Source organism: Ctenopharyngodon idella, chromosome 20, assembly GCF_019924925.1.
Source record: "Ctenopharyngodon idella isolate HZGC_01 chromosome 20, HZGC01, whole genome shotgun sequence".
Taxonomy (NCBI): domain Eukaryota; kingdom Metazoa; phylum Chordata; class Actinopteri; order Cypriniformes; family Xenocyprididae; genus Ctenopharyngodon; species Ctenopharyngodon idella.
The window spans coordinates 23,095,577-23,112,722 of NC_067239.1; the positions used below are offsets into that span (position 1 = coordinate 23,095,577).

General features: G+C 36.6%; 1 protein-coding gene across 5 annotated transcripts in view; it reads left to right on the forward strand.

Annotated features, from left to right (window-relative positions):
* The window catches only part of cdc42bpab (CDC42 binding protein kinase alpha (DMPK-like) b), a 62,802-nt gene that overhangs the window by 21,120 nt on the left and 24,536 nt on the right, over window positions 1-17,146 (forward strand). For 3 of the 5 annotated variants that reach the window (XM_051876408.1, XM_051876411.1, XM_051876412.1), the window contains exons 2-10: window positions 1,239-1,330; window positions 4,669-4,752; window positions 5,165-5,260; window positions 5,673-5,821; window positions 13,890-13,983; window positions 14,085-14,285; window positions 15,428-15,676; window positions 15,826-15,905; window positions 16,945-17,105. In XM_051876408.1, the coding sequence (XP_051732368.1) occupies window positions 1,239-1,330; window positions 4,669-4,752; window positions 5,165-5,260; window positions 5,673-5,821; window positions 13,890-13,983; window positions 14,085-14,285; window positions 15,428-15,676; window positions 15,826-15,905; window positions 16,945-17,105 (1,206 nt within the window). Of the gene's footprint in view, window positions 1-1,238; window positions 1,331-4,668; window positions 4,753-5,164; window positions 5,261-5,672; window positions 5,822-13,889; window positions 13,984-14,084; window positions 14,286-15,248; window positions 15,270-15,427; window positions 15,677-15,825; window positions 15,906-16,944; window positions 17,106-17,146 lie in introns of all 5 variants that reach the window. The other 2 variants (XM_051876407.1, XM_051876409.1) reach the window with 1 other exon arrangement.

A 17,146-nucleotide genomic window follows, 5' to 3' on the forward strand; every position in this document is an offset into this window, starting at 1 on the left:
TCAGTTTGACCTGTTTGTTGCAGTCTGACAGGCATTTCCTTATTTCTCACAGGGCCAGACTTTTTTTTTGAATTTCTCTCCTCTGCACAATCCAATATTGCTATGGCAACAGAGCCGCCCCACCCCATGTGCATGATGCTGATTGGAAGAAATTTAGGGGCAACATTGTGAGTCTGCAGCAGAGGCAGTGCATTCGCTCCCATGGAAGATTTTGCTACAGCACACCTCCATGATGTGTACAAGAGCCATTAGATGAGGTCGAGCTTTGTAAAAAGATGTTTCAGCAAGGTCAAGCTTACCTCATTCTGAGAGTTTAAAGCTGTAGACTGATGATGGCAGGTGTGGGTGGCGTGTTTGTACTCTTGTTGAGGATAAACATGGAAGACTTTTATCCTTATCGCACCATGGTTGAGATCATCCACTTCTCTGTTCTCATGTTTTTCCACTTGATATCAGAGTCAGGGATGGCAGGTCTCTGTTTAGGATGGATACACCCTGTGAATAAATAACACAAAATTGCTGTAGTAAAATAATTATTTATTTTACACAATATTTAGAAAAAAATGGATATTATTTGAAGCATAACTCTGATTTTTTCATAAATAAATGAACTGTTAATAACATACACTACAGTTCAGATGTTTGGAGTAAGATTTTTGTATGTTTTTGAAAGAAGTCTCTTGCATTTATATGTTCAAAAATAAAGTAAAAACAATAATATTGTGAAAATTCTTACAATTTAAAATAACTGTTTTCTCTTTTAATATTTTATAATGTAATTTACTCCTGTGATGACAAAGCTGAATTTTCAGCATCATTACTACAGTCTTTAGTGTCACATGATCCTTCACAAATCATTCTAATATGCTGATTTGCTGCTCGAGAAACATTTCTTATTATTATTAATGTTGAAAACAGTTCTGCTGCTTAATATTTTTTGTGGAAACTGAGATGCATTTTTGTCATTATCAGAACACAATGAATAGAAAGTTTAAAAGAACAGAATGTATTTAAAATATAAATATTTTGTAACATTATACTTCAATACTGTCACAAATTAATGCGTTCTTGTTCAATAAAAGTATTAATTTCTTTAAAAAAAAATACTACTGACACCAAACTTTTGAACGATTAGTGTTTTTTTTATTCATGTTTTTAACAATTTCTTAATTTGTGTAAAATAAATAAAAATAGTACCTGTTTTTTTGACTGAATTTGTCACCTTTCTTTTTTTACAGCCAAACCTTTCACATCCAAGGTGAAACAGATGCGCTTGCGCAAGGAGGATTTTGAGATCCTGAAGGTGATTGGACGGGGAGCTTTTGGAGAGGTATTTATTGTTCTCGTTTCCTTTGGAACATTCCATTTTTTTTAGATTCCGTAAAAGCCCCTTTGCATTATTTATTGAGTTAGTATACTTATTTACCAATAAGCACAGGTATGTTGCAGAGTAAGGAGGATATTCTTCATGCAGTACTTTTAAGAGCCCCGAGGCAGTTGATGTTCTTTTGTAATGACAGATGTGTGATGTAGTCACTGGGGAATGTGTGGTGTACAGGTAGGCCAGGAAACCAGTACTATTAGGTTACTTAGTGAGGCCTGGCTGTTCAGAATGGCTCATGAAGTGGGAACATTGGACAGGAGCCATGTTTTAAAACCCCAGCAAATGGTTATGGAATTTTTATTTAGGTTTTATTTCACAGTGACTGAGAAAATAGCTCTGTGAGACTTTGATGGTTCCAGGTTTGCCAAAGTTGTGCTGAAGAAATAGTTCACCCGAAAATAAAAATTATGTCATTATTTACTCACCCTTTTGTAACCCATGCAACTCTCTTTCTTCCATGGAATACAAAAAGTGAATTTTTGAGGAATGTCTTGGCAGCTCTGACTTTTGCGCACAAGTTGTACAGACATGATCGTCCTTATTGAAGCTTGAAGGCTTTAGTCCTCATTCAGATATTTTTTCTTTGCCATGGAAAAAAAAAACCAAGAAATCATATGGGTTTGGGAATTGCAGGACAGTGAGTAAAAGATGACCAAATTTCCATTAAGCTAATTCTTTAAAATACAGATCTGCTTTAAACAAATTACTCATAAATCAAGTACCTTACATTTTCCAATAATTGAAATACATTAACAACTGCGTCTGCAAAAAGACAGTTTAAACTTTTTTAACAACGGATAGGTTTGAGTTATAAAAATGGCAACACATTTATTAGATTTGGTAGATGGAAATACATCAAAGATCCTTGAGATTAAAGTAGATTTTAAAGGGCAATATTTGTCAGTCCTTGGGTTTTTCTCCACTTGTCAACGTCTGGTGAGCTATGATTCATCCATGCCCGCCTCAGTGGGAAACGTTTTCGTCTGACACACCACTCAACAGGGTTTTCGGCCTCACTTCAGTCCAGCTGGAATCAACAGCTCATGGAAACCTAGCAGAAAGTCTGTTCTGCTTGATGTGAGCCTGTTGCCAAAATAACACGAGAAAGGAAGCCATGCAGCTGTGAGAAAACGTGCAAAGGAACAGATTGAGGATCAGTCACACACTTTCATCTCCTGATGGTTCAGGATAGGCTTGGGCGAGCAGAAGAAAGACTGATGACATCATTTCCTGTGGAGACTTCTGAGCCAGTAGCTGCTACTGCATTTCAAATTTGAAGATGTGTGAAAAGGTTTTAAGATCATTAAGAGTCACATTATTTTCAACACATTTAAATCCCATTTACTGAAAAGGAATTTTTTTAATTAAATCTGTGTAGGGTGTGGAAAGGAGAATCACATCACATACTGTCATCACATACTTGATGGCGAAAGCGAAGAGGAAAAGAACTTTGAGGGAGATTCCTCTATCAGCAAAGTCTGAGCCAAGAACAGTGTGCTCCTTCCTGATCAAGTCACTGAACATTGCCAGAGCACTGTTTTGTCCTCAGATCATCATTTAATAGAGTGAAGACATCACATATCCAACTGAGCCTAATACTTTATATTTCCTCTTTAAGGCAGATGCTAGATATGGTCATTATGTTACTTTTCCTGGGTCTATGATCTCATGGCATTTACAGGCATCTGTTTTTCCTTGTATTTGAACTGTACTGTTTGTAGTCTCATAGAGATTGAATTCGACAGGAATAGACTGTCTGACTGGCATTTATAATGTTAAAAAAAACTCTGTTGCAAATAAATGCTGTTCTTTTGAACTTTCTAGCCTTCGAAGAATCCTGAAGAAAATGTATCACTACTGTTTTTAACATTGGTAATAATAAGAGATAATATTTGAGCCAAATCAGCATACTAGAATGATTTCTGAAGGATCGTGTGACGCTGTTGAAAAATTCAGCGTTGCTGTGACAGGAATAAATCATATTTATATACATATAAAATACATTCAAATAAAAGTTTATTATACTGTATAATTATATAATACAGTTATTTTAAATTGTAATAATATTTTTTACTGTATTTTTAATCAAATAAATGCAGCCTTGGTAAGCATAAGAGATTCTTTTAAAAACATCTTTTAAAAAAATCTTACTGACGCCAAACTTTAGAAAGGCAGTGCAAAGTGGCCAACCACAGATGTTGTAGGCTGGTTTAGAGGCAACAAGTTATAGAGTTATAAAGTTATAGAGTGATACTGCATGAGTAAAAATGGGATTTAATATGCTTTGTAGGCACAAAAATCATGTTTTACTTATTATTATAGGGATGCACCGAAATGAAAATTCTGGGCCAAAACCGAAAAATTCAGGATGCACTTGGCCACAAACGGAAACTGAAAATAAATTAATTAATATTTGCACATAAGGCATTTTTATATAAACTTTTTTACAATTGTTTATACTCCAGTTTGTTTGACAGTAACCTGTAACTTACTTTTTATGACAGATTTATTCAAACATACATTAAAAAATGAAGACATCACTAACAGGTTAAGTAGAATATAATGAATATGTAATACAGTGCATATATTTAGCAAAATGCTCTTCTCTAGAGTTATTTTTTCTAGCTAACTAATGAGTTTATGGACATTGAATAGCTTTCTTGAGGTAATGTTAAGTGACATTGTATTGCTTACAACTTGACGTCTTTCCCTGGTTGAAACACTGATTGAGTGATTACGTGAGACAGAATTCATTTCAGTAAGTTGTAACTTATCTTTCAACATACCTTCTGGTGTTCACCCATGTTTATTTCGTGCCGTAACTACTAGTAGTAAAGAGGAAGAAATGATCGGTTCATGTGCGCTTGATCCGTATTTATTGTTTGAATTTCGTAATAAAATCGACTGAATTTTTCAGACTTGTAACTGTTGTAGCTTATCCACATTGTGTGCACAAAATAAACACTGAACACACTCATTAAACATCTGTTTCGGTCATTGATTTCAGCCCTCCAAAACCATTTCGGCCTAAAACCGAAAAAAAAAAAAAAAAGACGAAATTTCGGTGCATCCCTACTTGATTAGTTGCATTTAATTTCTGCAGACTTACAGTACCAGTAGAAATGAACAAATCTGCTGTACTTTTTCTGCAATGAATGCTAATGTCAGCACTTTTAACAAACAAGTTAAGTAGCACTTTTGTGTAAATGGCAATAAAAACACTGTTTCCAGGTAGAGTTATGTTTAAGATCACATCAGGACTTATGTTCTTGTCTTCCTTACAGGTTGCAGTAGTAAAGGTGAAAAATACAGACAAAGTATTTGCCATGAAGATTCTCAACAAATGGGAAATGCTCAAAAGGGCTGAGGTGGGCTGATGTTTTTACTGACATCTCTTCCTTTTATTCAGCAGATTTGGTCCAAATAAGCAAACCGCTTTAGCTGCGATTTACAGTAATTGTTTCCTCAAGACTGATTTTTATATAATGTGCAAATCTTGATCCAGTTAGCATCAGGCTTTACCATTCAGCTGATGCAGCTGTTTCTCCTATATCCCTGGCGTGTCATTCCTTAGCTTCCTACAGTGTTACTCCCTCTGTCTTTACCCATTACATGAGAAACCACTTAAAAACAAACAGTCTTTGCTCTATATGATTCAGAAAGCATTCCTCACAGTGGAAACAGACCCCTTGGTTGGAGTCATTCTAAGTATGTGGGATGCATTTTTGATCTCTGACTCTGAAAAGTGGTTTTCTTTGACATTTACCTCTGTTTCCTCAGACGGCATGTTTTCGGGAGGAACGGGACGTGCTGGTAAACGGGGACAGTCAATGGATCACAACGTTGCACTATGCTTTTCAGGACGAGAACAACTTGGTGCGTGAGAACTCTTAAGCTCACATTGGGTCTGATTCACATTCACTTGATAAGGTGCAGAGGAGGAGACAATGTGATGATCATCAATCACTGCTGTTTCAAGGGACACTGTCTTACAACAGGCTATATCTGTGCCGTGTTGTGTGTATATAGCGTGACTGGAGAAGAGGGACTTCAGTATGAATTATCATTTTGAGTTCAGCTTCATGAGTGGGAGTGTGAGGGAATGAAACTGGAGAAAGAGAACGATAAGAGGTTTTAGATGAAAGAAAGTCATGGATAACTGAGATGGGATTGGTTAATCCGAGGGTAAAGGGAATTTAAAAGATGTAAACTGTCTATGATTGATAACTTTGCTACCCATTTCTTATTCAATGTGTCTTATTCACTCCCTGTTTTTCTCTCCTCCTAGTATCTGGTGATGGACTACTATGTAGGGGGAGATCTGTTGACTCTGCTTAGTAAGTTTGAAGATCGTTTGCCTGAGGACATGGCCAAGTTCTATCTGGCCGAGATGGTCTTGGCTATTGACTCTGTGCATCAGCTACATTATGTTCACAGGTGGGTCCTGGCATCTTTAAATCAGGGTTGTCGATCAGTTTTAAATGGTGACTGAATTAATTACATGATTTGCTGGTTAATAAAATTTCTATTATATAATGGAATATATCAGTATTTGCTAAACCTCCAAATGGTAATAATTTAAAGACAGCTTTGTGGCAGACAAAAGCATTGAATATTGAAAGTGGCTTTATAAGTCAGTATATTGGTTGTTTGATTTCCATATCCCTGAATATAATCCTGTCATCCTCAATGTTGCCTCTTCTAACCCTAGACCAAAATTAGGAAGTTGTAACACTGTCCAGAGCAATCCATTTTTCTGTCGAGTTTGCCTGTAAAATAGTTTTATTTAGTGAGAATACACAGATACTTTTGATCCTTAAATACATTAACAGATGTGTAAATGGAGAAATACGCTTTTCTGATGACATTTGATGACAGCTGATGCAATGTTAACCAGCCAAAACGTAACCCTCTTATTGAAACAAGAAGTTTGACTGGGGTTATCCCTATTTTCTAAAAAGCCAATATGCTTTAGTTAAAGCTGCAGTCCATATCTTTTTTTGGTTAAAAATTTTCCGAAATAAATTTTTGAGCAAGTGCATAACCAGCCAGTGTTCAAAACTATCTCCTTACCTTAGCCCAATTCACAACGGTAAGCTTGTAATAATGTTTTCTAATAGAGTGGTACTGGTAGGTTTCCACACGAAATTCGAGCATGCCGCCGTTTGTCTTTGCGTCATTACATCACGTCTGTTTACATAAAGAAGGAGTCCCAGCTAGTAGGCTATATGGCATGTGAGGATGCTGCAGGTGGCAGATCATTTATAGCCTTTTCTCACAGCAGCTGGAATAATTAAACTTTTCATTTTGATGGCGGATTGTATGGTATGATAGATTAACGTTAAAGATTAGACTGTACAGAAATTGAAATCTACACGTAACGCTAACACACTAAATACAAGTAGTCACGCAATGCTGATGTTTGTTAACATTAACAATTTGAGAACAAAGTATAACAATAATAATCATTCGCACGATTTGATGTGATATGAACTATGCAATCGTTAGATTTAATCATCATTGGTAGCGTGATTTATTATAATGCTTTCTTTTTCTCAGTTGGTCAGAACAAAAGTGGCAGATTTGTTACTTGTTCAGATGGCATTTTCTGGTGAAAATTCTTATTTTGGTCATACTTCCAAGATTACAATCTGTGATTCTGAAGTACAGTATCCACCGGTGCGGTGACCGACAGCCACACATTCTCCTCAAAATATTAGATTCATCCGCGCTGAGGAGCCGTGCCACTGCACAACCCATTTAAAGATAATAATTCCGCAAATAACTGCAATTCCATGTTTCAAACAGAGATGGCGACAAAGAGCCAAACGGACTGCAGCTTTAAGTCACAGCAATAACCCCGTTTGCTAGTTGGTTGTGGTTTTAGGGGAAGGGACATTCTCATTCTAGAGAATTTGATTGGACAACAACCTGAGTAGTACATGAGTCATCGTTATATTTGGTCTGTTTTCACGGAAACAGAAGACTATAAATTTTACATAACAAATTGTGTCTGCTTAAAGTTAATTTTGTCAATGTTTAGGAGTACACTACTGTTCAAAAGTTTGGGGTCAGTAAGATTTTTTTGAAAGAAATTAATACTTTTATTCAGCAAATATGCATTAAATTGATCGAAAGTGACAGTATGTTACAAAATATTTCTATTTCAAATAAATGTTTTTCTTTCGTACGGAGCCCTGCACATGACATGCAAGAAAAAAAATTAAATCGTGCGCACGATTTACTAATTCGTCCCCTCGATTTACTAAATCGTGCACACGATTTACTAATTCGTTAGCTCGATTTACTAAATCGTGCGCACGATTTACTAATGTGTGTGCACGATTTACTATTTCGTTCCCTCGATTTATAAATCATGCGCATGATTTATAAATCGAGGGAACGAAATAGTAAATCGTGCGCACGTTTTAGTAAATCGAGAGAACGAAATAGTAAATCGTGCGCACGTTTTAGTAAATCGAGGGAACGAAATATAAATCGTGCGCACGTTTTAGTAAATCGAGGGAACTAATTAATAAATCGTGTGCACGATTTAGGCTACTATTTTTTTCCTGCATGTCATGTCCGGGGGCTCCGTACTTTCGAACTTTCTATTCATCAAAAAATCCTGAAAGAAAATGTATCAAAGTTTCTGCAAAAATATGAAGCAGCACAACTGTTTTTAACTTTGATAATAAGTATATTTTCATATATTAAAAAAATAAATTATTTATTAAAATAAAAAAGTTATTTTAAAGTGTACTGTTAATTACTGTTTTTTCTAATATTATCAAATAAATGCAGTATTGGTGAGCATAAGAAACTTCCTTCAAAAACATTAAACTTACCAACCCCAAACTTTTGAACGGTAGTGTATATTAGCATATAGATGGACTCAAAGCTAATACACATGGAATAAAAGCCACAAAACACCCACTTTGATTTCATGGGTTTTTCAAATCAGCCAAGCGTGCACTAAGGTCAGTGCAATGAGTCGGAAAAAAGGCTATGTTTAGTCTGAGGTATGGCTGGGTTGGAGCCCATCTTTGGTTATCATACAGGAAGTGGCTTCTCCATATTTGCATAATAACAGGCACCAGTTGCATAGAGCACTCAGTGTGATGAATGTGTTTGTACTGGGACTTTGGGTGTGCTTCAATCTCACTGAACACATCATTTGGGTACAAACACACACACTTTCTCTAATGTACTCATGTTGTCTTCCTCACAAACCTATGCGCAGTCTTGGTCTGCCAATTGCAGTCTGTTTTTGGGGCACCCAGAGGGACAGGCAGGGGAAAGTTAAAGGCAGTAATCATGGGGTTAGAGGTGTGGTCAACTCTTCTCTCGTGAGAGTTTGGCACGCCTGGTTTGTGGAGGGTGGGGACAGAGAGGATTGGTCTCCAGGGATGGGGTTGGCGTGGGTGTGTTTTTGTATGAGCAAGCCATGTTAAAGGGTGTGCATATGGGAATAAGTGCGCCTGTACATTTGAGGGTGGATGTACTGTGTGAAAATTGTTGAGACACCACAGTTTGCATGAATGCACAGTGATGGGTCCATATTTATTAGTGTACCATCTAAAAATTGATTTAAATGGATATTTTTACTTAAAAATGAAACTTCCACGTGCTCAAGTATGACTTTCTTTCAACTTTCTGCTAAACTTTTATGTTGAATGTTTACACTTCTGTTTTCCATAAAATTAAAACATTGCGAGCTCCAAAAATAACAAAAAGCACATAAAAATAGTCGATACTAGACTATTTCTATAAAATCTTATTGTGATTTTTCAGATAAAATTTGTAATTGTGATTTAAAATTTGATTTAAATAACGAATGTACGATGCGATGACGTTCTTGGATGTACACATTTGGAGAAATGTTTATTCTCACATGTTTACTTCATATTTCTTTATACAGAATATAATTTCTATTGCATTCTTGGTCAGCGCCACCTATCTTGCAGGTGTGAATTAGTCAAAGGCAATCAATAGTTTTGCGTTCAGTGTGAAAGCACCATTCGTCAGTGTGAAAGGGCCTTATGCCATAATGCGTTTTCGGTTTTATTTCACTTAACCATGCTGCTCTAGTTGATACAACAGTCACACTTTAGATTAGAGTCCCATTCTCACTATTAACTAACTATTAACAATGACTTTTACCTCAATAAACTCCTAATTACTGCTTATTAATAGTTGTTAGTTTGTAGTTGTTAAGTTTAGGTATTGGGTAGGATTAAGGGATGTAGAATATGGTCATGCAGAATAAGGCTTTATAAGTACTAATAAACTGTCAATATCCTGGTAATATGCATGCTAATAAGCAACTAGTTAATAGTGAGAAATGGACCCTAAACTAAGTGTTACCGACACAACTCTACAATACAACTCTAAAGTCATATGACCGTGTCTCAGCATTGACATCAAATCTGGCATGATGCAAAGTTTGGAATGACATGGTGGTGAATAAATGATGACAGCATTTTAATTTTTGTGTGAACTATGCCTTTAGATTTATTAAATCTCAAATGAATTTTGATTCTTCATTAATTCACGTCAAGTTTCACACATTGTTTCTAGTCGGCAGATCACATTAGTCGGCTCCTGGCCTAAAAAGCTCCTTCCAGGAAAAGCTTGGAGCTCTTGCTTTCACCCAGCCCTCATTAGACTAAGTGGGCAAGCTGTTGTGTTAAAGTGCAGGATTTTTAGAGATTGTGCTCGTAAGTGGTGTTAAGTGCCCGGTTCCTCTCGGCCAGATATTTGCATAGGGTGAGCTCTGATCCTTCCACTGATGAGGACCCGCCCATGTCACAGTTGAAGAGCCAACCGGACGCACTAGCATCTGTGCTTTTGTTGTGCGTGACTATTGCATTATATTCAGTTATTGATCAAGGACATATGTGTGTCCTGCTATTGATCAGTACCATGTGTGTAATGTCTCAGCTGATTCCTGAGGAAGCTGGAATTTCATTCGCCACCGAGACATGGCTCATCGCACCTCAAAAGTCAAGATGGAATCTCTTGTTACCTGTAAAGATCCCCTATCAAAGAGAAAGATGCACAGTCGTTGCCTGAGGATAAAGCCACATTCATCTGAAACGGCACAGGTGATTGGATGACCTCATAAAGAGCTTTGTTTGGCGACATCGGCGGCGGTCTTAATGCTTGTAGAACAGCTTTTTTTCAACCGGAAGGCCTTGACCTACAAGTTGAAGTTTCCACAAACTTTTTTTTTTTTTTTTTTTAGAAATAATGGAGCTCAATGCTCGAGTAAAAAAAAAAGAAAGACCGAATGAATTGCTGAAATGTATCCAACATCCCCATACAACGAGTCCCACCCCCTTCTCTTTCTTCCTGTCTATAGTTGACCAGCTCTTACTGTGGTAGGCATGAGGCAGGTCCAGATGGTGCTCACAGATGGTTATTGTGGTCTTAATGTGGGATTACCTCCCTCTGCTCGCAGTCCGCTGCTCCTTAAGACAGCATCCCGGGACAGAGCCACCCAATTATCACCTACACTACAACCCCTGCTGACCAGACCGGACCCCTAAATGCACCATTACAAAGTGAATGGCTTTTAGCCTAGTGGGAGGCATGCGGCCAGGTTAACAAAATCTAATGTAGATTTAATGCAAGCCAAGTTTAACATAGTTTAAAAGGAAACTTAGCTATGATTGGAATCTTAAAGGGATAGTTCACCCTGAAATGAAAATTTTGTTATCATTTACTCACTCTCAAGTTGCTCCAAACCTGTATGAATTTCTTTCTTCTGCTGAACACAAAGGAAGATATTTGGAAGAATATGGGTAACCAAACAGTTGATGGAACAACTTGAGAGTGAGTAAATGATGACAGAATTTTCATTTTTGGGTGAACTATCCCTTTAACACACCAAGAATGGAGTAATGGTGAAAATAAAAGTCATATTTGGCATAGAAGACTCAAAGCTGAGTCACTATAGTGTCTTTGTCGATGGCTATGTCACATTATCTATGTCATGGCTAGGCCACATTATCTGCTGTAAACCTTGTTAGCTTGTAATGTTAATCTATAGACTCTGCAGAGCATATTTGTTTAGCTCAGACTTTCTCTACTTCTTAATTGGTTTAGCACGTCCTCCTCTGCTTTCTGCTGTTTGCTTTGTGGCACAGGGTCGTGGCGGTGAGAATGGCCCAATCAAGCCAAGACCCTCTTAGAAAGGAAAACCGTTAAAGACCTCAGTGACAGATTCAGCTGAAGGAGGGGCTTGGATGGTCTGCAGAATTGGCCATGTATTATGGCTGTTGAGAGATCCGCTCTGCATCGGGTTCGGTTTTGCTATTGAAAATGTATACATCATTTATTTATAAATATTTTGTTTTAATTAAAACATAAACCTAATTCATATTTAATTAAATTGATGCATCACCTGCCTGTTTTGCAAACCCTCCTGTGATAATTTTATTAAAAATAAAACAATGCTTTTATCTGCCACAAAAAATGTAATAATTACATGTCTTTGAATTATGAAATTTATTTGGGTGCTTTATATATTTATGCAGATACACTACCATTCAAAAGTCTGGGGTCAGTAAGATTTTTCTTTTTAAAGAAATAAATACTTTTATTCAGCAAGGATGCTTTTAAATTGATCAAAATGTCACAGTAAAGATATGTATAATGTTACAAAAGATTTCTAACTCAAATAAATACTGTTCTTTTGAACTTTCGATCATCATATGATTTCTGAAGGATCATGTTACACTAAAGTAATGGCTGCTGAAAATTCAGCTTTGCCATCACAGGAAAAAAGTACATTTCAAAATATATTAAAATAGAAAACAAGATTTTTTGAAATGCAATAATATTTAACAATATTACCGTTTACTGTATTTTTGTTCAAATAAATGCAGCCTTGGTGAGCCTTAGAGTCTTCTTCCGACCCCAAAATTTTGATTGGTAGTGCTTAGTTATGTATATATATTTTATATTTATTTGTTTTGTGGTGTATATACGTATATACATACATATACTGAAAGGATTAAAATTAATTAAATCATATGTACTGTATACATTTTTAAATAATTTTAGTCTGCCTTAGATTTTTAGTAGCTGTGCAGAACAAAAACTTAATTGTTGATTTGCTAATTGTTGTTTTCAGAGGTAAAATTGGTTTATTTATTAATTGTTACATAACTTAAAGTGACACCCAAAATAGGAGTGCTGTATATTATAAACTCTGTGGTTTTGACAGTATTGCTTCATTATTCGGTGTGGATGAGGTCAAGCCATTATGGAAAGTGTTTCACCACCCACTGAGTTCCTCACACAATCTCAGACAGACCTCTCTGTGTTAAAGCCCTGATACATGGTTCTTTTTGGCCCTCTGTTCAACTGTTTAACTGCGGGGGATGGCTGCCTGCCTCTCACCTCACACGCACACATACATATATCTTCATATCTTGCACGTTGCTGACAATTAATAATCAGCACTCATGTAAAAACTCTCTGTGCTTTCCCCTACTCTCCTCACTCAATGTACTAGCACTCTGCCAAAGCTGGAAGATCTCACACACACACAGTATATGAGCTTGTAATGTCTTATTTGAAACGTTGGCTATAAAGTACAAAAAAAATAAAAAATCACTAGTGCTGAGTTTTAGGGTTTATGAGCTGTTATGATTAATGATGTGCTGACGCTGGTAAATCCCCCGGCTATTAGATAGTGTGCGCGTGTCCTTCAAAGTTTTGCTTATCTCTTTTATGACAGCTAGCACTGTACTTGTACCAACCACAGGACAGTTGCGTGATTTATTGATATAGATAAACTTAGATGTCTTAAACAAGGTGTATGAATCTCAGACAGTTTTGAAATCTCAGGGTACAAATTGTGGTGTTACTTAAATAGTGCAAGATGGCAGTAGAGCTTTAGCTGTTTGGCTCAGTCCGATGACATGTGCACATGACCTTTGACCCTTATTAGGACACCACAGGCTCTTGGTCAGTCCATCTGCACACCACTATATCTAGTAGTGCAACATTTCTAAGTTTTTTCAGTAATAAGGGACACACACACACACACACACACACACACACACACACACACACACACACACACACACACATATACATACATACATACATAAATACATTGTGCAGTATTACTTATATAAACTGTTATATATTTGAATGCAAGATGACAATAGAGCCACATATATATATATATATATATAATACTTCAAATAAAACTAAAGTTTATATTTTATAATATAAAATTTTATAAATTTAATATATAATTAAAAATAAAGTAAATAATATAATTAAAAGTAAAAATGTATTTACTTATATTATTTAATTTTAATTATATGATGTGATTTTTGTATACATATATGCCATGGCACTGAATGATTGCTGTATTCATTTAGTATGACATTGCGATGGTGCAATGTGTCATTCTATGATACTCCTTTGTTATGGTTAATTTTTGTTTGTGATTTGTGTTCATTTGTTTGTGATTTGTGTTCAGGGATATTAAGCCAGACAATATCCTGATGGACATGAACGGTCACATCCGGCTGGCTGACTTTGGCTCCTGCCTCAAACTCATGGAAGATGGGACAGTGAGTTTGATCTTCAATCCTAAAGCTGTCAAGCACATGATTTATTGCTTAGTAAGTGTTGTGTTATAAATTTCTGTCTTCTTGTACCTGTTTTCTCACAGGTCCAGTCCTCTGTGGCAGTTGGGACCCCAGACTACATCTCTCCTGAGATCTTGCAGGCTATGGAGGATGGGAAGGGAAAGTACGGGCCAGAGTGTGACTGGTGGTCTCTGGGTGTGTGCATGTACGAGATGTTGTATGGAGAGACACCCTTTTATGCTGAGTCTCTGGTGGAGACGTACGGCAAGATTATGAACCATAAGGTTAGTTTGCTTCGTATACCAACTGCGTGTGCCACAAGAATTTGACTAATGTTGTTATTTCCAAAGTTTATTTAAAGGTGATGTGTGTAATTTTTCAATTTTAAAATACATTCTTCCTTTAGAGACAACTAAAAGCAAGCCATTCATTGGTTTATTCTTCTGAATAGTGTAAAAACACAGTGGCGCTATCAAAACATTACATTTTGTTTAGGAAAACAAGTGTTTTATGAAGTTCCAGGTTGTGATGCTAGTGCGGAGAAATTGCACATTTCACCTTTACTTGTGGACGTGCCCTTCTGAAATCTGTTTACGGTAGAGTAGCTTAAAGGGGTCCTATTGTGCTTTTTTACATTTTCAACTTTCTTGTAATGTTGCTGTTCGAGCATGAAAAGGGTCTGCAAAAATGTTATAAAGCACAAATTCACTCCAAAGGGAATTCGATTGTAGAGTTTTCTTCTGGGAACGTACACATCATAATATTCCTCATTTAAATAATTCTCGGTCCATGGTATATGCAAAAAAATGGGCGAGGCCTGGTTGAGTTGTGTTATTAGTGTATTGAAACACACGGTTATGGTAAGAGGCGTGACATTTCCGAAACGCGCTTGAAGTGGTTGAAAAATCACACCACACTGGTCAAGCCGACCAATCAGAGCACATTGTGTTGTTTGGAAGGAAGGGCTTCATAGAGACAGGAACTAAACAGAGTTTTACTGACAGACTGGGAAGAGAGGTGATGCAATAATAAAAACCTATTCTTGTAAACCCCAAAGACAAAATCAAGAAACGGCATAATAGGTCCCCTTTAATTTCTAGGTAACCCATTCCTTCTTTTAGTTGACCAAGACAATAATTTGTTTGTGTATCTTGCTTAGTATAAAACAAAAAAGTCTTGAGTGAATTGTAGAAGTTTTGAATTAAAAATTCTTTTTGTCTTTCCTTCACTATTTTATTCTGGATTAGTCATCTCAACCTAACAATGAGGTAAAAATTCACCTTTTCATCAAGGTTCATGTAGTTTTGTATGGGACTTAACTAATGGAGCACATCTTAAACCACCGTAACTAGCGTAGTTAGGCAGAGATAATTGATAGAGTCTTACTCCGAAATGCTCAAGTATATTCCAACTCTTTCATTCTCAGGAGCGCTTCCAGTTCCCACTTCAGGTGACAGATGTGTCCGAGGAGGCTAAAGATCTCATTCGAAGGCTGATCTGCAGCAGAGAACACCGGCTGGGCCAGAATGGCATCGACGACTTTAAACAGCACCCCTTTTTCACAGGCATTGACTGGGACAACATCCGCACGTGCGAAGCCCCCTACATCCCTGAAGTCAGCAGCCCCACTGACACCTCCAACTTTGATGTGGATGACGATTGCCTCAAAAACTGTGTATGCATCTAATTTTGTTCTAATTTTATCCCGGAGCCGATGTTTTTTTCACACAAATGCATTAGTGTGTAGTTGAGTAGGCCTATATATGGAACTGCAGGACTTTAATGGATATTTGAGTCTTAGATTGTTTTTCTGAAATATTTTAGGAGACATTGCCCCCACCTTCACACACAGCATTTTCTGGACACCACCTCCCATTCATAGGCTTTACCTACACAAGCAAATGGTGAGTCAAACAACTTTTTATTCATTATGCCTTTCTTACACTACACTACTGTTCAGTTTGCGGTCAGTAAGACTTTTTGTTGAAAGAAATGAATACTTTTATTCAGCAAGATGTATTAAATTGATCAAAAGTGAAAAAGACATTTACACTGTTACAAAAGATTTAAAGGGTTAATTCACCCAAAAATGAAAATAATGTAATTTATTACATTACGAACCGCTGATTCGACACGCTGATTCATAACGCTCCGAAGCTTCCTGAAGCAGTGTTTTGAAATTGGCCATCACTATATAAATCATTATTTTGTTTTTTTTGGCGCACCAAAAATATTCTCGTCGCTTTATAATATTAATATTGAACCACTGTACTCACATGAACTGATTTAAATATGTTTTTAGTACATTAATGGATCTTGAGAGAGGAAATGTCATTGCTGGCTATGCTGGCTCACTGAGCCATCGGATTTTAACAAAAATATCTTAATTTGTGTTCCGAAGATTAACGAAGGTCTTACGGGTGTGGAACGACATGAGGGTAAATAAAAAAATGACAGAATTTTCATTTTTGGGTGAACTAACCCTTTAAGTGTCAAATAAATGCTGTTCTTTTGAACTTTCTATTCATCAAAGAATCCTGAAAAAATTTATCTTGGTTTCCAGAAAAATATTGAGCAGCGCAACCATTTTTAACATTGAAAACAATAAGAAATGTTTCTTGAGCAGCAAATCAACATATTAGAATGATTTCTGAAGGATCATGTGACACTGAAGACTGGAGTAATGGCTGCTGAAAATTCAGCTTTGCCATCACAGAAATAAATTATATTTTAAAATTTATTAAAATAAAAAAACAATTATTTTAAATTGTAATAATATTTCACAATATTATAGTTTTTACTGTATTTTTGACCAAATAAATGCAGCCTTGGTGAGCATAAGAGCCTTCTTTCAAAAACATTTAACTTTTGAACAGTAGTGTAGGTTGCTGTGGGCTTTAACAAAATTTTAATTGCAATTTTGTGATATATGTGGTTCTTTAGCACACTGTCAGATCGAGGGTGTTTGCGAGAGTCCATTGGACCTGCGCAGGTAGATGCTGATCTTCAGCGTAGCCTGGAGGAGAGCCTGGCTTCTGAAGCCTATGAGAGAAGGATCCGACGTCTGGAGCAGGAGAAGACCGAACTTACCCGTAAACTACAGGGTGAGGGTGCTAACACATCCAGACTGAATCATATTTTATCC